Source organism: Meriones unguiculatus, chromosome 1 (assembly GCF_030254825.1).
Source record: "Meriones unguiculatus strain TT.TT164.6M chromosome 1, Bangor_MerUng_6.1, whole genome shotgun sequence".
Classification (NCBI taxonomy): domain Eukaryota; kingdom Metazoa; phylum Chordata; class Mammalia; order Rodentia; family Muridae; genus Meriones; species Meriones unguiculatus.
Genome location: NC_083349.1, coordinates 80,632,018 through 80,653,560, shown reverse-complemented (window position 1 = coordinate 80,653,560; position 21,543 = coordinate 80,632,018). Strand labels below are relative to the sequence as shown.

Genomic DNA, 21,543 nt, shown 5'->3' with positions numbered 1-21,543 from the left:
CCAGCGCTTGAGGCTGGTGAGAGTGGGATAGACGTTGGACAGAAAGAACTTAAGAGTGGGTGCAGAGAAAAATCCAGTCCATTATTATAGGGAATTCTCCTGCAGAACCCTCATAGGAGGAAACATCTTCCCTTTGGATTTTGTTTTGTTTTTTTAAAGACAGATAAAGAAGTAAAAACCGTATCTTTCTTCCTCCTGATCCCAGCCATTCACTTATTTTGTCTTCTTTTGTGAGACAAATTCTCACTGTAGCCCAGGGTTCCATCAACATTTTGGCAATCTTCTTGCTTCAACCTTCTGAGTGCTGGATTACAGGCATGAGCCACCATGCCTGGTTATTTATGTTTTGTGCTACTGAGGACTGAACCCAGGGATTACACACATTAGGTTAGCACTCTACTTTTTCTGTTTGTTTTTTCCGAGACAGGGTTTCTCTGTGTAACCTTGGCTGTCCTGGACTCACTCTGTAGACCAGGCTGGCCTTGAACTCAGAGATCTACCTGCCTCTGTTTTCTCAAGTGTTTCTCATTGGGCTAGCACTCTACTTCTTGAGGTACATGTTCAGCCCTTTTGAAGCATGGTCTCAGTTGCCCGTGCCATCTCAAACTTGCAGTCTTCCCACCTCAGCCACAAGATTAGCCGAGATTACAGGTGTGCCTCACACCTGCCCAGCTGCTTCTGCTTCAGCACAGTAGAGACTCTGTGGTCATAAGTCAACATGGAGAAGCAGAAAAGCATGTCCAAAAAAATAAAAAAACAAAAACATTACTTTATTCTGAATTCAAGAACATTATATAAAAAAGCCCTCCAGTTTTAGAAATGAGCAGACACAGCACATTTTCTATACAGACACTGTACATGTGGGTCCTGCCCTTTAAGCTACACTCTACACAGACTGTACACAGGGGCACTGCCCTTACAGCTATACTCTAAAGCCAGGCTGATATAGTCCTCCTGTTGGCACAGCAACAAGGAATGCTACCCCTGGGATGGGGAAGACGCAGTCAGTGCCTGGCTACAAACCTCTCTGGCAGCCTAGCAGGTAGAAATCTTGCCGAGCTGCTGGGTCATGCTGCCTCTCCTGTACCTGGCTCCCATGCAGGAAGCTGTCTCAAGCTTTTCCTTCAGTCTGGACATCATGGCTTTCTTGGCGAAGAACGTCTTTACCAAGTTCAGAGTCCAGCTGCATGAGCACAGGCTCTTCCTGCTCATCTCCCATTGGGCCCTCTTAATGGGCCGGGTGTGCACAGCTGTTTCTTTGGCTTAAAGGTAGAAACGGAAGGGAAAAGGCCTTCCCCACTTCCTTCTCCATCCCTCTGAAGTCGAGGCAGGGATGGCACAGTCAGGCGATGAAACTCCTTTGGGTTGAAACCCTTAATACTGAACCTCCAGAGGCTTCTTGTGCACAAGTGGCAGCTTGTGCGTGTGGTGGGAGAGGTTCCCAGGGCCGAGCTTTGGGGTGCTTCTCCCTGCCCCTTGCCCAACTCCAATCCTTAAGCCAGGTGAAGCATATGCCTTCACTGAGTTTGCAGCAGCAGCAGTGGCAGGAGCAGCACAGTCCAGACTAGGGGGAAGAGGCGGGGGGCGGCACTGTGACCAATGCTATGCAGAACCTGCACCTCCGGGTCATCTGCATGGTGAGAGGGCAAAGATGGACAAGGTGAGTGGCTCACTGTTTGCACTGCTTCCAGCCCCTGTGTGGTAGAGTAGCCACCTCTAGTGCTCAGCCTCCTTGAGCAAACCCCTTCCTGTGACCCATTGGCTTGAGATACCTACCTGCTAGAAGTCTCTTCTCTTGGGGGTTGACATGCGCCTGAGGACTATGAGCTGGAAGATAAGAATGGTAGTAGATCAGTTATTGCACCAGGAGGCAGAGAGGCAGCTTCCTCCCACCCCAGACCACTACACCAAGCTCAGCATGGATGGAAGGAAGAGGTCCATAGGACCTGACACTCACTGATTTTGCCATTGACAGTCACCTTCAACTTCAAGCACTGGGTTTCCTGGTGGTAGATAGGTTTGGCTGTAAAATAAATCCATAGGATGTTAAGGAAAGAGCCTTTGCTAGAAGATATGCACTCAGATTCGTTTGACTCTGCTTTCTCAGTGCCCTGCTTATGTTAACATTTCTATTTACTTAAGACAGGGTCTCACTATGTAGGCTTGGCTGCCCCAGAACTTGCTATGTAGACAAGGCTGGCTCCAAACTCATAAAAATCTACCTTACCTCTGCCCCCTGAGGGCTGGCTAAGGGTGCTCAGCACCACACCCGCCATTATTATTTAATTTTAAAATTGTCTTTCTTTCTCTTTCAAGTATGTCATGGCACATGTGTGAAAGCAAGATCACAAATTTTAGGAGTCAGTTCTTGCCTTCTATCTATTTCTGCACTGCATGCTCAATACGGTTGGTTTTCTTTCTTTCTTTCTTTCTTTGACAGGGCTTGCTGTCCTGGGATTGATCAGATTGGTCTCAAACTCACAGAGATTCAAATTCCTCTGCCTCCCAAGAGCTAGAATTAAAGGCATGCACCACCACACCCCACCAAGGCTAATTTTCTTGTTTCTGCCTTCTATCTCCTTACAGGGATGCTGGGATTACAGATGTATGCTACAGCATCTGGCTTTTTATTGAGTTCTGGAGCTTGCAGCTGGCTTATGTGGGTTCCAGACAAAATTTAGGTTCTCAGGCTAGTGCAAGAACTACTTTAAAAAACTTAATTAAATTTTGGGGAGACAAGATCTCTTGAAGCCCAAACTTGCCTTGAACTTGTTATATACAGCTAAAGAACTGCTGAGCCTTCTGGCTCTCCCTTCTGAGCACTGGAATTATAGACAAGCATCACCCCAAACATTTATTCAGTGTTCGTAACATGTTTGGAGGTCAGAGGACAATTTGGAAAAGTCCTTCTTCAATCACATGGGAGCTGGGGATCGAATTTATGTTGTCAGGTTGGCAGCAAGTGTTTTTTTATTTGCTGAGCTATCTCATTGGCTCTCTTTATTAGTTTTTTTGTTGTTTTGTTTTTTGAGACAAGGTCTTAATATGGAACCCAGGCTGGCCTTAAACCATTAAATTCATCAACGGTTTCTGACACCCTGAGGAGAAAGTCTGAACCCCTATTAGTATTTGGGCCCCAAGAATATGTCTTATCTACTTCCCAAGCCCATCACTCATTCCAAGAGCACCTGAAGTGGTCACTGTCTCTATGCTGTGCTCTTGTCCTTGTCATTCCACACTCAGGCTTTTCTGTCTTTGACCTTGGGCAGGTACACAGGGCATTTTCCCAAGTGCCCTGTGTTCATTTCTATCATATCACACTCTTCTCTTGGCCTGCTGATTTATATGGGTTCCTTCCCCAATTCCCTGAGGACAGGGGCTAGGAGTGCTTTTTAATCTTTGTGCCTAAGACACACCTGAAGTTTGCTCCACCTCTGTATTAACGGGATGAGAGGAAACTGAGTTTGGACTTGGAATGGGAGGCCCTGTGCTACTTGACTCTCCACTAAGCATGCACTCAGACACACACTGATGGCCACCAGTGCTCTGTGGCCTATCCCTTGTGCACTCACAGATGTAGTAGTAGCTGTGTCCTTCCTTGAACTCCTTGCCCAAGGTGAAAGGCGTGAAGCGCTGGAATTTCTCAGATAGCTTCTCTGGGCCATGTTTTGCACTGGGTTGGTTGCATTTCCAACGGACCTGGTCCTTGGACTGGGGCTGGCATTCCACATACTCTTGATGCTCCACCATATACAGTGTATAGCGCTCCATGGCAGCCTCGGCCACAGAGTCCTCCTCGTAATGTGGGCAGATGATGTCTAGGTAGTCATTGAGCTGCACGTGCACGGTGTAGCCCTCCTCCCGGAACCTGGGTACACACAAGGCAGGAAGATGCTCCTCAGAATGCAGTCCAGAGCCTTGAGCTGCCACTTCACATCATGCCTCACGTTCTACACTGGAGCCCCAAAGATTTTCTCAAAATCTCAACTCCCGTATTTACTGACCTTGATTTCTTTCATCTTTCCTCACCACCTTCAGTCATTCCCTCACTACCATCATCTCGTACCAGTTCTCCAAACAGCATCCATTAAGTATCTCTCAGGTTCTGTGTAGAATACTAGGTATTTGCCTAAGGATTGGCTTCTAGACATTTCTGTAGCTCACTTCCCATTCTGTTCTCCTGAGCACTGTCTCCCAGGTGCTTCTTTAAATGCCAGGAGACCTCAGCCTGGGCGGGTGTCTACTCAGGAGCCCAGGCCCCTTTCTCTTTACCATGCCACTGAGCCCTCATCACATCTCTCAGCTCATCCTATCCTGCCCCTCACACCGAGTCTCTTTGAGGTTTCCACTATATAACAACACCCTAATTCCTAGTCCAAACCCATACTCAGAGGTAATCAAATTGTATCAGTTTACTCAAATCTCCCTTTCTTGTTACCCAAATTTATGCTCTGATCTCCTTTTTTCACCCTAAAACAACCTTGCCATTTTATCTCCAGGGGTGACAGCTCCACCTTCCCTGAGGAAAGATTCAGTTCTCAGACCTGTGACTGCCTGCCTTCCCCTTCTCCCCAGGTAGAGACAGCTCCCTTCCCTGAGTCGGGTCCCCCCAAGGCCTGCAGGCTCCAGCCTGACTGCCCACCAGCCCTTGGCTCCAGCCTGGGTAGGGTCTTAGCAGTGGGGAAATGATCCCTCCCCTCTTGATGAAAGCTAGTCAGCTTCTCTGAATTCCCCCAAGCACTGCCAGTGACAGGCTCAGCAGAGCTGGCTGCCAACTTGCTTCAAATCCAAGTCTTTGGTGTGAGTGGGTGGTGCCCATGGTGATGGTGGGGTTCCATGGTGGCCACCCACTACCCAGTCATCAAGACCCTTTAAAGCCCTGGCCTTGCAACAGCTTTCAGCCTCTAGAACCAGGCATACCAACCCCTCCCCCACCCTGGGGAAAAGAGAGAGAAGCAGAGGGAGGCTTTTAAAATTCCTCTCTGGAGAGATAAACATAGAAGCCATTTCAGAACAGGTATTTCAGCTCTGGGCCTGGCGTCTTTCCCTTATTCCCGTGATGGGCACTGACTCATACCTCATCCACCTCTGCTACCCGCCCAGTCACTCTTGAGGGCCTGTGAAAATTTACCTTGTCAAATGTGGAGCAGCCCCCAGGACCTCAGGACAGACCAGGACTGGTTTGCCCCAGTGCTGGCCTCTGGCAAAGGGAGCAGAGAAGTCTGAATAGCCAGGGTGTCTATCTCTTCAGGACCACTGGGGCCCAGAGCCCAGCTCATAGTGGTTCAAGGCTAATGCCCACCGCCCTGAGTCACCTATGCCAACTCTACACCCGCCCTGCTCATTGCCACCTCATCTCTTCCCCCAAGCCAGACTGCCCATGACCTCCACTCTAGACTGGCTTTCCTGTAGTTGTAAATAAGACAGGGTATGTGTATGTCCAGAGAAACAGGGCTGAAACTATTCTTAGTAGGGTACTATCTCCTGCCTGCCTGTTACCCTGAGTCTCCATCTGGAAAACGGGTCTACATAAGTGGCAGAGAAGACAGGGAGGGGGGCAAGGAAGAGGCTCCTTCCTGAAAGAGAGGAAACCTGGGAGCTTGGGAACGGAAAAGGCCAGAGTTCCCCCCTCCCTACTCATGGCTTCCTGTCCCTTCCTCCTCCTCCAGCCAACACCTGGCATGGGCATAAACTGGGACTTTGTTCTTTCTCACTTACCAGGACAGGACTAGGTCAGGGAGGTAAGGGGCAGCACAGGGCTGGCTGGGCTGCAGTAGCACTCCAGGGCCAGGAAGGCCTTGTCTAGGGTTGGCAGCTGGCTTTATCTTGCCCTCCAACAAGCCCTAGACAACAGACCCTCAATAGGCAATGCCACAATGCCAGGGGAATGGCACAGCGTCTATCTCAGGGGAAGGGGAGCAAGCTTGCTGGATCCGGGTGTGGTTTGATGGTGTTTTGTGCTGCCTCCCCTCAGCTGCTAGGCGCCTTTCTCCTTGTTCCACCGTATCTCCCTCTTAGACTCTGCCCCACCACTGTTCTCATAACTCAAGGAAACTCTAGGGCAAGAACAAAGGGCCAGACAGTGTCTTCCCCCAATACCATTTGCTTCGTAGCCCTAAAACCTGCCTGGGAGAAATTACCTCCTTCCTGTTACAGCCCTTTGTAACCCTGTGAACCCCCCTCTGCTCCTCCCCAAGCTTTCCAGGGACACACCTCTCATCAGTTCCTTAGTGTGACCACCTCAGCCACTGCTTCTGTCTACCCATGCACAGCATGTGCCTAATTTATGCCACCCCCCTCCGCCCAAAAAAAAATCCTTGGGGATATTCTCCAGAGTCATCTTAAATACAAAATTATTCATTTCATAATAATACCCGAATACCATAATAATTTCATAATACCTGAAGCCTAGATCCCTACTAAGGGTCTCTGCAGGGCTGCCCTGTGCTTATTCTTGATGCCAATAGGTGCCTGTCAGTATGCAAATGTCCAAGTGGCACACAAAAAGGACACAGAAGTTTTCTGAGGGGACTTAAAGCGCCACTCTTAAGGCAGGAAAGCATGAAATCCGTACTTTAGAGTGATGGCATGCCAGAGGGCAGGAAGAGAAGGGCTGAAAGAGCGCCTGAGCAAGTAGGCATGAGTGGGTTTCTGCCCGGGTCGGCTGTTGCCAGTTACTAAGGGATGGTAAAGACGGAGATGGAGAGCTATAGAATTCAACCCCTGGCCACCTCTCCTAGGCTCAGGCCAGAGGGTGGACGGGAGAGTTAGTCTAGGGAAGGGCATTGCTAACCCGGCACCCAGGCTGCCAGAGGAAGTCTCGGGGCTTACTTGGGATTTGAACTGTTCCAGAAGACGATGTGGCGGTCAGCAGCGGCCAGACTGCAGCACAGACCCAAGAGAGGGGCCCAAAGGAACTCCATAGCGTGGGGCCGGGCCGGGCTGGGCCGAGAGCTCCGTAGTGTAGGGTTCCCACTGGCCTCTCCACGGTACAGTAGGCACCGCGATCACAAGTCTGGCCTCTTTGCTGCTCGACTCCGCCTTTTGGGCTGGCGCCGCCCGACACCCGCCCCGCCCCCGCCCCGCCCGGCGCGTACTGCCCCAGGGCCTGGTGGCTTGGGAGGTGGAGGAAGGGAGGGCTCTGGAAGGGAGGGCTCCGGGGGTCTGCACAGATCTCCCCATAGCCGCGTGTTCTCTTACCGGGGGTGGCGTGTGGTGGTCTATGTGAGGCTCTGTAGGCTTTGTGGGACTGGGAGCAATCACAGCTGGAAAAAGGGAAGAACTCATATTTGAGTCTGGGAACCGCGGCTTCGGCTTCAGGACCCGATTTTGCAGCGCCGAGCGCCAGTCTTGCCAGAGTGCGAGATGGGGGGTTATACTCACACCTTTCCTGAGATTCACATCCAGGTCCGCGCACTCGCCTCCTCACACTATCCCGCGATCACTCCCAATCCCCCCTCATGCCCAGATTTTGCGCTTGGCTGTTCCTCCCCAACCAGACGCGGCTGTTTGTTTTTGTTGGGTTTGTCAATGTTGTCTTTGTTCAAGAGATTGTGTCATCGCTTAAATGCCGGGACTAAAGTGCTACGCTGTGTGTGATCAAGTGTGTAACGTGTGCGGCCATGGCGAAGAGCTCCTCAGCCCATCCGCACTTGTGCGTGAGGAACTCTTGGGCTCACGAAGGGGGATCTGTTTCTAATTTTTTTCAGTTGCGCTAAAGTACACTAATGACCTGTTTATCTGTTCCCGTGTGTCTCTAGCGAATGCGCTTTTGCAGACGGAGTGTGGTACAGTACAGTAGGAACTGGTCACGAAGGGCGACAAACTAACCGCACGTGTACGGACTGTGATGTGTAAATGCGTGTGATGGCGGTGGCTGTAAAGACACTGTGTGTGGAAGCGTGTGAAACGTCTAACACACGTATGCTAATGTTTGTGAAGTGTGAAGAAGAGAAACGAGTTTGGGCGTGCAGCGGGGGTGGGCTGGAGAGGGGGTAGTTTGGACAGCTGTGTTTGGCTCAGGCTGACTTGGGTCTTCTGGTTGGTAGGCCCTCAGTACCAGGCTCTGATCCCCTCCCCCACTCCATGTAAACAACCCCGCAGGAATTCACCTCTCGGAACAGCGAAGTCTGGAGAGGGGTTGTCGTTGTCTGTGTTGGAGCTGGTGGGCAGGTGTTTGATTAGGCTTGAGTGCGTTCCTGGAGCTGGAAAGTCGAAAGCCGAGTGTTTGGTAGTTTGTGTGTGTGGCAGTGTGCCTGTGTGTGCTGCAGGGTTTGATGGGGCGGGGGTTTCCTTCCCTGGCTTCCCTTCTTTGCGGCTGCGCATCGGACACGGGTTCTTCGCAGGCCGTATCCAGCCGTTTCATCCGTTTTTGTTTTTGTTTTTGTTTTACGGGCAGGCTTGCTCCCGACCCTGTAATTACACCGGGCCAGGACGCCGCGGCCAGCCGAGTGCTGACCCTGCTGGGGAGGAGCCTGGAACGGAGGAGGGCTCTGGCTTTCCTCCACCCACTCCAGGAGGTGGGCCCTACTGGTCGCTCTCACGGTGAATGTTTACTGAGCGCTAACTCAGTGCCTAACCGCGTGCCTGGGTCAGGGTCCGGCCTTGCACAAGCACACGCCAACCGAGCGCACATCTGCGACGTGCCGGAGGCCCATGCAGATCCAAGGTGCGGCTAACCCCTCCCTGCGGATCCGAAGGTTATCCGCAGCTCTAGGGAAGCTCTTCACGCGCTTTTTGCTCACCTGGAGGAGGAACACGAGGTGAAGCTCTCCCACGCACCCCTCGTGGTGCAAGTACCCCTTTTAAGTTCCTTTGCTTCCTAGGGTTTTATTTTGTTCTCTGCCGTGTTGCCGGCGCAAGCCCAAACAGTAGCAGGTCACTGTTTGCTGAGTGAGGTCACTCACTATAAAGGTGTAAACATGCAGCTGCTGGGAAACTCGCAGAGGAGGTAGGCAGTGGTACAGTACATCTTTGGAGAAAATAGTTCGATTGCCTCTGGGGGAGACGGCTGTGGATTGGATTAGCTGTGTTGGCTGCCAATCTCCCTGGGCTCAGCCTGGCGAGGACAGGTCTGTCTTCTGCCTGGGGCGAGCTAGGTGGAGAGGGTGGCGGAAATCTAGGCACCGCCAGGGCGCAGAGATCCCCCGCTTGGGACCGTCTCCAGCATTTTCACTTCAGGTCTTGATCTTACCAATATATATACGGGTAGCTCATCTGCTTTGGCTTCCCCTTGGCTGGATATTGGCTCGATGAGGCTAAGATAAAGCCTCTGCCTTCCTGGAGTCCTGCAGTCGGTAGGGTACTCATGTCTGGGCACATGTTTTCCTGGAGTTGTGTAGTAGAGGAAGTCTGCCTGGCAAAACAACAATCTTGCTAAGTGCTGAAATCAGACCCACAACACATTAGCGCTACTCCAGAGCGCCGAGACCACTGCGCCGCCTGGTGGGCGGAGTGGAGAGTTTCAGGCTCTGTGAAATGCGGACGCTGACAATAGAAGGGACTTCAGAACACAGAATAAATCAAGGCCTCCTGGGCATACCAGTTCTAGCTCCCCCGGCGTGTCTGGCTTTGTTTGGGGCATCTCTTATCCTAAAGTTATGTACTTGCGTTGTCTCTCAGCACTCCCACCCCCAGGCAAACATCTGTGCAAGTGGCAAATATGTATGAGGTGTCTGTTTGTCTGGGGAAAACCCCTCTGTGAATACCTTCTGGGAATTTTTAAGAGGTAGGGTTAACTCTGGGGGTGCTGGGTTGGGGTGGGAGGATCCTGTTTCCACAGAGGACACTGCCTACCTGCAGGCAACTTTTCCAGACTGGAGCAGCCACAGCCACTCAGCAGCTTGACTTGATGTTTCAGAGTCGGGAGGCCTGAGCCACAGGCCCTCCAGCATCTCTGGGCACTTGGATGAGGCAGTGGCTCAGTGGGCCCTGAACTTGGAGCCATTTCTGCCTCACTCTTTGAAGATAATTTTAAAAAGTAAAGTACCATCTCTTGCTTTATAGTAGTGTGTGCAGTTTTTTCAGTTTGGAAACTAGAAGGGAGAAAGAGGAGGAGCTTCTGATATGAATGTTTTCTTGCCTTTTTTTTTTTTTTTTTTTTTTTTTTTTTTTTTTTTTTTTGAGATAGGGTATCACTATGCTGGCTATTCTGGAACTCATTATATAAACCAGGCTAACTTCAAACTCACAGAGCTCTACTTTCCTTTGCCTCCTGTGTGCTGGGTTTATAGGCGTGTGTTATGGGGCTGGAGATAATGGCATAGCAGTAAAGAGCACTGGCCAGAGGACCAAGATTCCATTCCCAGCACCTACACACCTGGTGGCTCTCAACTGTCTGTCAGTCCCAGAAGATCAAGGTTCTCTTCTGGGCCCTGAAGGCAGGAGCATATGGTACAAAGTCCCCCAGGCAAAACGTCTGCAGAATTCAAATAAATCGTATGGTCTGTAGAGATGGCTAAAAGGCTAGGCTCTTGGGTCAGTGGTGGTGCATGCCATTAATCTCAGCAACTGGGAGGCAGAGGCAGGCAGATCTCTGGATTGGAGGCCAGCCTGGCCTACAGAGCAAGTTCCAGGACAGTCAGGGCTACACAGAGAAACCCTGTTTCAGAAAACAACACAAAAAGGTTGGGCTCACAGCCAAAACAAGCTGGTTGGTGGTGGCATCTCTAATCCCTGCACTCAACTTGTTTAGGAAAAACAAAAACAAAAACAAAAACACCAATCATGTGTCACTATTCTTTTGCTATGATTATGACTAATTTCTATTGGGACTATGGCGGTTAATATTTGATTGTCAGCAGGAGAGAATTTCTGGGTATGCCCATGAAAATGAGGGGGTTTCTAGATTGGGTTAAGGGAAGTGGCAAGAGGGAGAATGTGATACTGAGGCCTGGGTTGAATGAAGAGGAAAAAGCAAACTAAAGGTGCTTTCTGAGTATAGCTGCCCTGTGACTGGCTGCCTCCTGTTCCTGCCATCAATTCTTCCGAGCTATGGTACACTGTATTTTTTTTTTTCAAGACTCATTCTATGTAGATGAGTGTTCTATCTGCTATACACCTGTTTGTCAGAAGAGGGCCCAGATCTCATTACAAATGGCTGTGAGCCACCATGTGGTTGCTGGGAATTGAACTCAGGACCTCTGGAAGAGCAGCCAATGCTCTTAATCACTGAGCCATCTCTCCAGCCCCAGTACACTGTATTCTTAACACCACAAACCAAAGTAAAATCTTCATTAAGTTGCTTTTGACAGGCATTTTTGTCGTGGCTATGAGAAAAGTAATTAATACAGGACTCTCCTTGATTAGCTCTGCAACAGAAGCTATTTCCATCCCACACTCACCACACGTTAACTCTGGGGATGAGATGCCTAACACACTTAAGCATGACTTCTACCTACCATGGAGCCACATCCCAGACCTGGAATTGATTTATTTTTCAAACCTAAGACCCATGAGTTGGAGACAAATCCTCTAATGCCAAGCTACATTTCCTGGTGTCTCTGAAGGATTTTTAAAAATTTTATTTAAAAAACAACATCTCATTATGTTGTCTAGGCTGGCTGTAAGCTCATAATCTTACTTGCTATAGCCCTCTAATTTTTGAGATTACAGGTATGTGCCACCATACTCAGCTGGAAAAAAAAAAGAAAGCTTTTGATATTGCAAGCCAAATTCAAGTCTTTTGGTCACTAGTCCAGTTATCTTACCTGAAAAGGTCTTAGGCGTTCATACCCACATGAAGAAGGCCATACACAGAGGAATGGATGTGCAATGAATACTCGGGTGTAGCAGACATCCCAGAATATCCGACTATATCTGGTAGAGTTGTAGAAGAGGAGGCAGAAGGTGATGTGGGGACCGTGTTGCCATGGACAATGATACCATGCTTAAGAGTGTAAATGCTGCTTCAGCACATGGGTGGCTAGTTGAGAACCACACTCAGATTTGTCCTTTAAAAAAAACAGTTACTATGAGGAGTAGACGCTGGTTGGGGGCTCAAAGGCAAGGGTTAGTGAGGCCTGAGTGACAAGGGTTGATGTATGTGATCTGACTTGCACAGAAGAGTGACAAGAGAGGACAGAGGTAGTCAGAGCTGAACACAGTCAAGGGGAAGTCAGAAGGTGAGTCTCATAGGCAGGAGCCTGCATGGAACAGTTAGCCCAGCAAGGGCCCAGGACACTGCACCAGTGCATCGGCTGCAAATGACATAATAAACAGCAACTAGTACTTAAACCAGAAATCCTAGGCAGGTATGTTGGCACAAACCTGTAATCTCAGTACCCAGAAGGCAGAGACAGGGGGATCTCTTCGATCTGTGACTTCAAGGCAGCCTGGTCCACATAGTGAGTTCCAGGAGACACAGAGGGACCCTGTCTTTAAAAACAAACAACAGGGCTGGAGAGGTGGCTCAGAGGTTAAAAGCACTGGCTGCTCTTCCAGAGGTCCTTCATTCAATTCCCAGCACCCACATGGTGGCTCACAACCATCTATAGTGAAATCTTGTGCCCTCTTCTGGCGTGCAGGTGTACATGCAGACAGAACATTGTATAGACAATAAATCTTTTTGGTTTTTTGTCTTTTTTTTTTTTTTTTTTTTTTTTTTCCAGAGCTGAGGACTGAACCCAGTGCCTTGCGCTTGCTAGGCAAGCGCTCTACCACTGAGCTAAATCCTCAACCCCAATAAATAAATCTTAAAAAAAAAAAAAACAAAAAACCAACCAAACAAAACAGAAAACAACAAACCCAGCAACCCTTCTCTCAGAAACCCTTCCCCACCCCATGATCAGAGGCTATCCAAGGTCCAAGCCCCTCCACCTGTCTGCTCTGCTGTTCATGGTCCTGGTTGACAAGGCTGATACCTGTGTGGAGCTCTGGCCTGTGTGAATGACACACTATTACCATCTCGAAATGAGTAAATGTCAGAGTGGCTGACCTTACCCACAAGACACTGACAAGATCAGGATATTAATCACCGGTGTGAAAGGAGTTGGGGTGTGGAGGAAGGCTCATTAACCCCTCACCTGAGATGCCAGGAACTCCCACCTGGCACCCACCCCCACCCCAGGGTGTGTAATCTTGCCACAGCTTATGGTCACTGGTCTTGGGGTGTGTGTGTGTCTCTGTGTGTGTGTGTGTGTGTGTGTGTGTGTGTGTGTGTGTGTGTTAGAGTATACAGGAAAAAGAAGGTAAACTGAAGGAGGGGCTTTTGTGGGGTGGTTACTCATGCTGGGGTGCAGTTTTTTGGTGATCTAGCTGTATTGGGGTTACCCTCAATCTTCTAACCCTCTACTTGTGCTCCTGTAAGGAAACCCAATAAACTCCTTTTTTCACCAAGCAAGACTTGCGACTTGCATGGAATATATATATATATATATATATATATATATATATATATCTAGAATAACAAATAACTAGAATCTCAGGGAAGGGTCTAATGCCCTACCCCTCCACACACACTCACAAACACACACACACACACACGCACAAACATGCACCCTCCTTTTGTGTGGGAGTGTTAACAGTGAACATAAGCAAGCCTGATGGTCTCTTGCAAGCAGACATGGCTGATATAATGAAGATAGCTGCTATATTTTCTCTGAGGAATATATTTTTACAACAGTCTTGTATACACTCCAGTGTTTAAATGAAGTGAATATATATATATATATATTTTTTTTTTTTTTTTGATCTGTCACTGCTGTGCCATCTGGTATGAATAGATGTTTACACCTCCTGTGGAAAAGTCACACAACACTGCCTCAAAGGGCCACCTTCAAGCTTCAGGGGCCATGGGAAGAAAATATGGCAAAGGGTCCCCAGGACACTGTCTCCAGGGTTTTTCTGTAGGGCTCAGGCAGGCCTCAGTTATTTTATTTTATTTATTATTTTTTTATTTTATTCTTTTTTGCAGTGTTGGACTCAAGCAGGGCCTTGCATGTATATACCAGGTAAGCATTCTACCACTGAGATAAACCTCTAGTCCTTTTTGCTATTTTGTTTGAGACCAAGGGTCTTTCCAAGTTGCTCAAATTGGCCTTGATTTTATGTAGGCAAAACTAGCTTTGGACTTTCAATCCCCCTGTTTCAGATTCTGGAGTAGCTGGGTTTACAGGTGTGCACAATCATATAACATTTTTCTAATTGTGAATGAGAAAATTTGGAAAAACAGAGAACACTGTGTTCCAAATGCATGCACTTCGCAGCAATTTCCCCAGATTCTGTAACTCTTATGATAAATACCTGAGAGGTTAAGGCTTGGTGCCCAGGGGACCAGAGTAGGACCTTGTATTTGCTGTAAGGTTTATGACAGTGCAGTTCACCTGTGCCTTTGAGTATGTACTCTACCCTCTATCTTTATGGGCTGCTGCAAACACTGATTCAAGTGGAGCCCCTGAGTGGTAGGGGAGAGTGAGGCTCAGATATGAGAGTGAGGTGGTTGCATTTGGGTCTTGGATTGGGTCTTAGACCCTAAGGAGCTATTTCTGCCCACACCCACTGCCCAGTCCTGGGAAAGAAGGAAAGGTTTTAAAGTGCTGTTTGCTGTGAGAAAATGGAGAGTGTGTATGCAGAGAAGAAAAAAAAAAAAAAAGGGCTAGAACAAGGCCTGTGCTCCAGAGTGAGAACATTGTGGGTACACAGAAGGGGTTGGCTTGAATGGGAGATCCCAAACAGACAGGACCTCCCTGGGACAGGCTCTGAGATGCTGTCACCAGAGCTCAGGCTGGCCTGGAGTGCAGCTGAAGCAGAGAGTACTCATCTGTGTATCAGGCACCTGCTAGGAGACATGACTCAGAGGAGGCCAGACAAGGCCACCTGTGAGTCAGGAGATGGTGCCAAGAAGTCCAGCCTTCTGTCTTTGCTGTAGAAACTTAAGAAAGTTATTTATTCTGAACCCCACTGGCTGTTTTTGTCCCCTCCTTCACCCCATTTGTGAAATGGAGTCAAGAATGCTTTCTTTCCGGAAGTAGAACAGCTGAATAAAATATTGGCTGGAAGGAGGAGTGGTGGCAGGCCTGGAGGTGTAAGCGTCTCCTAGTAGTGTTTGGTTCTAGCCTTTACAGGCTGTTGGAGATCAATGTGTGGAGAATGGAGGAGAAGGAGGAGTCTCCAGAAGATAGGTGTTGGGAGGAGGAGGCACACAAGCATAAATATCTGTTGTATTAGGAAGGATGTGAAAGGGCCCTGAAAGCCAGGATATCCACTGTACAATTGGGCAGACAGTGGGTGGCAGGAAAGCTTGTGAAAGTCGGCTCTATGGGTAAGGACCAGAGAAACTAACAGTTGCCTCCACTGCCTGACACCTGCAGGAGAGGGGGGGAAGATGTGGACAGTGCCACATCTCGGAGCCCATTCTTACATCTTCCCTGTTCATTCTTCCTAGTTCCTCTCTAGTTGCTCATCCTTATCCCATTATGGCCTTAGCACTAACAGCATGCTGGGCACTGGTCTACACGGCAGATCCTGAGGTAGGTGTCAGGAGTGTGAATGGGCTTAGTAATGGTGATGAGAGTACAAGAGACATAGGAAGGAGGCACAGCTAGGATGGTGCAAGGAAGGGGCCAGACCCACTCAGAGAGGTTGGGGCAGAAAGATACAAGTATCTGGAACACAAGACCGATAACAGTGCGGGTGGTGGGGTACCTGTGTCAGGGTATATGCCAGACAGAAAGGACCCAGGAGAGGTCCTTTGGCGACAGGCTTGTAAGTAGTCTGAGTTAAAATGAGCTGGAGCATGTGCAGCATATGTATGCTTAGGAGGTGGTAAGCCCCATGAGTGCTGGGAGTCAAACCTGGGTCCTTTGCAAGAACACGTGTTGTTAATCACTGAGCCAACTCTCCAGCACTGACTGAGCTGGGACATTTTAAACTGGACTGAGAAGGGCCTCAAAAGCAAGCTAACAGGGTGGATTTGACTGAGGACCCCAAGGCAGAAGAACAGAGAACTGAGAAAGGCTTGAATAGCAGATAGTGGCCAGAGTGTCCTGAGAGTAGTCACCGCATTAGCTCATGTTTCTAGAGATATTTTCTGGTCCAGGCAAGCTCATTTGAAGCACTTTGCATTCAGTAAGGTACTTCATTGCTACAGTCAGCATAAGAGGTAACTATATTGGTGACCTCATTTTGCATATGAGCAAATGGAAACACAGAGAAGCTGGCAATGTCCCTGAGAGCATACAGCTAGAAAGTGGTAAAGTGTGCAACAAAGCAATCAAGCCTGCATTACCCATTCCTAGAAAGAAACACTGAGACTTAGGGCAGCCCAACAGAGAGAGATGCAAGGCCATTTGAAGGAATCTGGTAATTGGAATTCTGCCTCCTGGCCTTGGCAGATGTGGGTCTTATCCATAGCTCAGTTTCTCAGAGATTGGCCTTGGCTACCTCTGGGAGACTGACCCTGGCAACTTTGCAGGCAGGGTGTTCCGAGCCTGAGAAAGAGATAGCAAGCTCCATGCAACCCTGGGAACCAGAGAGCAAACTTTGTGTGACCTTGAGTGAATTCTTGGATGCCTTGCCAGGTGGCACAGATGTGTTGTTACTGTGAAAAAATTTGCTTGTAATCCTTTGCTTTATAAGTGTTGTTTGCACATTCAGTAAACTGAGACCTTGATCAGAAGCCTGTCTTGGTCTCCATTCTTCGAGTCTCTGTCCCCCATTTCCACTCCCTCTTTCAGGTCGACCCTGTTCAACTAGCCTGAGGGATGGGTCAGCATTCTAGAAGTAGTCTCTTCAGAATGCTGCAGCTATTGGTGTGTGTGTGTGTGTGTGTGTGTGTGTGTGTGTGTGTGTAGGAGCCAACCTTTCAGCATTGGGGGTGTGGTAGGAAATTGAAAGATTCACAATTTGATCCTCCAGGTCTGCCCTGCTAGCGCCCAGTCAACCAGACACTTCCATGCAAAGGGCACGCTCAGACACTGAGCTTAGAATTAATTTCCTGCTGGTCAAGGTCCTCATTGTGGTTTTGGCTGCACTTGTCAGCCAACTTAGGACTGAGCCTTTCCTTGCATTCTGTGAACCACTCCTCTCCCATTTCCTCCCAGAGTTCTTTCCTAGCCTCAAGGAAGACCTATTTCAGGTTCTGACACCAACAAGCCAGAACCTGGACCACAGAGACGGAGTAGGTAATGGGTCTGAGGGTCTGAGGGAGTGTCAAGATGGAGATCTTGTGGCACGAAGCAGATGTGGGAGTAGGGTAATCAGAAGCAGATCTGAGCTTAAAGGAAGAACACAGAATTCTATTTTAGAAGGTCACATTTGAGTGCTTGGGATTTCCTGAAGATTGGATTGTCAAGAAGCGGCAAAATGGGGCCCAGACCTGGATATCGTTCCTTGAGTTCAGGGTATAGAGGCGGAGCATAGGATTTAACTGCGCATCCCTGCAATTGCCCTGTGAAAGGGTGGAGAGCTGGCAGCACCCTGTCTGGAGGAACCAGGCAGGTGTCATAAGAGGAAAGGGCAAGACAGATATGCTATTAGGGAAGCAAATGACAGGCTTCTGGCTGGTGTCCTGAAGGAAGAGTCCCCTCTCACCATTCAGCCAGTGTCAAAGGAAGCTCATCTTGACCTGTCCTGGTCTATAAGGTCAGCCTATCCAGAAGCTGCGGTAGAGAGAGCAGTCAGACTCTCAGGACACCTATGGTCCTGAGATAGGGTACTCCCTACTAAGCCATGTGTACTGAGGATGAGAAGGGCCCACGGAAAATGCACTCTTCTGCTTCCTCATTGTCTGGGGTCACAGGACTACACCAGTAGGCTCATTTGTAAGGATTCCCTTTTAGAGTGGGGAAATCTGGGCCAAGCTGTAGATAAGGAGGAAGAAGCCACAAAAGAGCCAGGACATGCAAGGGGAAATTGAGGATGCAGGCCCAAGAAGGACTAGGAAGGGATGCAGTTAGGGGCAGAAGGCTAGAGATCATTTTTTTCAAGTGGGTGTGGCTGTTTCTCAGAGTGGGGCTGGAAGGGAGACAGAGGTGGGGGGAGAGAATTCTCAGGTCACCTGTTTCTTTAGGCCTTACCCAGGCAGAGCATGGGTCGCAGAGCTGGGACTTCAGGGATGCAAAGCTCCGTCCCATTGTACCCTTAACTCTGGGCAAGTCACAGTCATGTCTACTTCCTCTCCTAGTGAAAAAGGATCTGTCTGTGGTTAGTATTAAATGAGATAGTGTTGTAAAGTGTTTGGGGGCTGGTGCATCTGGAACACAGAGATCTTCCACAACCTGTTTCATGGTGGCTCTTACACTGATAGCACAAGTTTCAGCCCAGTGGGCTCTCTCCACTGCTTACTGAGATGTAGGCTTTCTACTGTCCCAGGGGTTCCACTCAACCCCTGATGTTCTCAGAGCTTGCTTCCTGTGGGTCCAGAACGTATCCGTTCTTGCTGAGGGCTGCAGTGGGTACAGTGTGTTCTCACTGGCGGGAACTCGGGCAGCAGGGGCCTGCTTGTGCCACCTCTGTTGGGAGGTTCCCATGAGGGCCATTTGTGTCTCCATGTGTCACCTTCCATTCACAGCCACTGGACATGGAGGCTTTGGCTGGTTGCCCCTTTGCTGAGTTGTACTAGGATTCCAGTTCTGTCTGAGGACAATTTTTTTCCACTGAGTAACTTGGAAACTTCCTCAGCCTGTCCAGCCATCACTCCTGACTGCTTGGTGACTTCTGACCCCAGTGTGCACACAAGCAGTGAGGCTCTCAGTGAATGACTTGCCACAGCCCCTCCTCCCACCCTCAGGACAGCAACCCAGTCCTACAGAAAGCTTGGGCACTCAAAAATGAAGGTTGACAACCCAGGCCTCCATTTGTCAGCATCAGAAGGAGCCAGACCCCTTGCATAGCTTGATGTGAAACCTCTCCAACTGTAGGCTACACTTAGTCACCTAAGCCTAGGACAGGCCCTCATCGGTCAATGATCTGATGATTTGACCTCTGTGCCAAACCTCTGCCAGGCTAAGGACAAACTCAAGACCCTTCCTCCAATCTCATGCAGACTCCTGCTTCAACAGAACCCTCTTCTGATAGATACAATCCCTGTGTATCATTGGCACATTCTGTAAGACTAGAAGATGGCATGGCAGGTGGTGAGGAAGGGCTGGTGTCGGACATCCATTGCCTCACAGGAAGAGGGGGCTTGACTGTAGAACAGATCAGTATATTCTATAGTGACAGGAGATGGCTCAGCGGCAGACTGAGATTAGGCAGGAAGAACATGGTGGAGAGTGATGGGAAGGGGGATCACACAGCAGTTAACAGAAGTGCCTGAGTGATTACTGGCTTGAACAGAGTACCCCTGGGTATCTAGGGGAGGGGGTAGAGAGAGGAAGGACTACAGTTATCATATTGTATGTTTAAGAAATCAAAACAGGCCAGGCATGGTGGTGCACACCTGTAATCCCAGCTCTCTGGGAGGCAAAGGCAGGAGGATCTCTGTGAGTTTGAGGTCTACAGAGGGATTCTAGAACAGCCAAGGATACACACAGAACCCTGTCCTGAAAAAACAAAGCAAAGCAAAACAAAACCAATCAACCAACCAAACAAAAAAACAAAGAAATCACAAGAAGCTGGATGTGGTGGCAGCACAACCTTTAATCTGAGCACTCAGGAGGCAGAGGCAGACAGATCTCGGTGAGTTTGAGGACAGCCTGGTCTACATAGCAAGCTCCAGAATAGCCAGGACGACATAGGTAGACCCTGTCACATACCCACAAACACACACAAACACACACACACACACACACACACACACACACACACATCTTCCAGGCACTGTGGCACTCCTCTGTAATCCCAGCACTCTGGGAGGTAGAGGCAGGCAGATCTATATGAGATCAAGGTAAGCCTGGTCTACAAAGTGAGTCCAGGACAGCCAAGGCTACACAGAGAAACCAAACAAACAAACAAAACAAAAACAAAAACAAACAAACAAACCAAAAAAACACACAAAAAGGACAGAAATTACAAGGGTTGGAGAGATGGTTCAGTGGTTAAGAATACTTGCTGTTCCTTCAGAGGATCTGAGTCCTGGGCAGTGGACACCCTTCCCTGGCTTTTCCAGTTACCCACACTCATGTGGCATGTACTCACATTGATACATAAACATAAATTAAAAAATCATTAAAATATTTTCCTTAAAAGTTGATTTTTTAACAGCCTGATCTACAAAGCAAGTTCTAGGACAGCCCTCTGTCTCAAAACACACACACACACACCTGCCTCCAAATTACTTTTTGTTGTTGATTTTGTTTTTCTGTGCAGCCTTGGCTGTCCTGGAACTCACTCTGTAGAGCAGGCTGGTCTGGAACTCATAGTCTGCCTCTGCCTCCAACTGCTGGAATTAAAGGTGCGTGCCACCACCACCTGGCCCCAAATTACTTTTTAAAATGAAATATCAACTATCACTGAGAGGCTTGCTCTTCTCTGAAGGGAAACAGAGGAGCAGTGGATCTGGGGGAGAGGGGAAGTGTAGAAGAGATAGAGAGGAGGCTATGGAGGAAGGGAGATAAAAAGGGAAGTACCTGGAGGCTGAAGAGATGGCTCAGCAGTTAAGAGCACAGACCGCTCCTTCAAAGAACCCAGGTTCAATTCCTAGCACCTGCATGACAGCTCACAACTGTGTGTAACTCCAAGATCTGACACCACAGACATACAGCAGGCAAAACACCAGTGCACATAAAATAAGAAAAAATAAAGAAGAATATCAACAAGAAAAAGTCTGTATATGTTCAGTATAGACACATTTTTTTTCTGAAAAAAATTTTTCTGTGACTGAGTGCATTGAGGAAGAACCCACAGTTACAGAGTTTAAGCTATTATGAATAAGGGACTGGGGGCTTAGCTCAGAGGTTTGCAAGTCCTAGATTAAATTCCCAGTACCCAGAAATAACACAAAACAACAACAACATGTGTGAATTTCACTGCATGAAAACCATACCTTGGTGATAAAACGAGAACTACCGTTAGCAGGACCCACGTTTGTGTCAGGAGGACAGTGCATGAGAGTCGTGAGGAGCATGAATAAGAGCTGTGTGGGATCTCTGGGTAAGAGACTCTGGGTAAAGGTTCTGGATAGAGGCTAGGGACAAGGTTTAGCTCATCTCAGCCCAGGGCTGCTCCTCTGGCTCTGATTGTTCTGATTCCACAGCAATCTTGTTTGGCTCTGAGGCTGGGAAAGCTGCTCTTTGAATCCCTTCTTCATAGATCCTCAGTCTCCTGGATTTGTCTCAGGCTGATTGGGTAGCTAGCAGTCTGAGAAACAAAGACCATGCCACCCCACTTTGGCTACTGGCAGCGCCTATAAAATAAACACGATCAGGAAAGCTAGTGACCACCAAGACAGAGTGAATGGAACAACTAATCAAATTCAACAAAAGCCCCCCCCCCCATCTCAGTCTCACCCGAAAAGCCCAGCTTCCCAAGCTGGGTGGCATATAGCACAGGCCTGTTTGGGGTGATATTTATATAAGAAGCTGGGTTCCTCCCTGGGGCAAGTAAAGTAAGCTGTAAAATTTGAAGGTTTTAAAATTGTTTCAGATCTCCAGCGTGTTTCCTGTC

The 21,543-nt window shown here is 48.8% G+C and overlaps 1 protein-coding gene across 3 annotated transcripts; it reads right to left on the bottom strand.

The window, feature by feature from the left end:
* Nucleotides 1-749: 749 nt before the first annotated feature.
* On the bottom strand, nucleotides 750-8,388 carry Efna1 (ephrin A1). 3 transcript variants are annotated; one of them, XM_060392481.1, is made up of 6 exons: nucleotides 8,112-8,388; nucleotides 7,201-7,265; nucleotides 3,573-3,868; nucleotides 1,958-2,023; nucleotides 1,777-1,827; nucleotides 750-1,630 (listed from the first exon to the last, which is right to left on the bottom strand). In XM_060392481.1, the coding sequence occupies exons 3-6, from the start codon at nucleotides 3,769-3,771 to the stop codon at nucleotides 1,518-1,520; spliced, it is 429 nt and encodes a 142-aa protein (XP_060248464.1). In that variant the 5' UTR covers nucleotides 3,772-3,868; nucleotides 7,201-7,265; nucleotides 8,112-8,388; the 3' UTR covers nucleotides 750-1,517. The 3 variants fall into 3 exon arrangements, with proteins under 3 accessions (XP_060248464.1, XP_021499106.1, XP_060248472.1); XM_021643431.2 differs by lacking the exon at nucleotides 8,112-8,388 and adding an exon at nucleotides 7,384-7,498 and having other exon boundaries at nucleotides 6,832-7,265; XM_060392489.1 differs by lacking the exon at nucleotides 8,112-8,388 and adding an exon at nucleotides 7,384-7,488.
* Nucleotides 8,389-21,543: the final 13,155 nt, after the last annotated feature.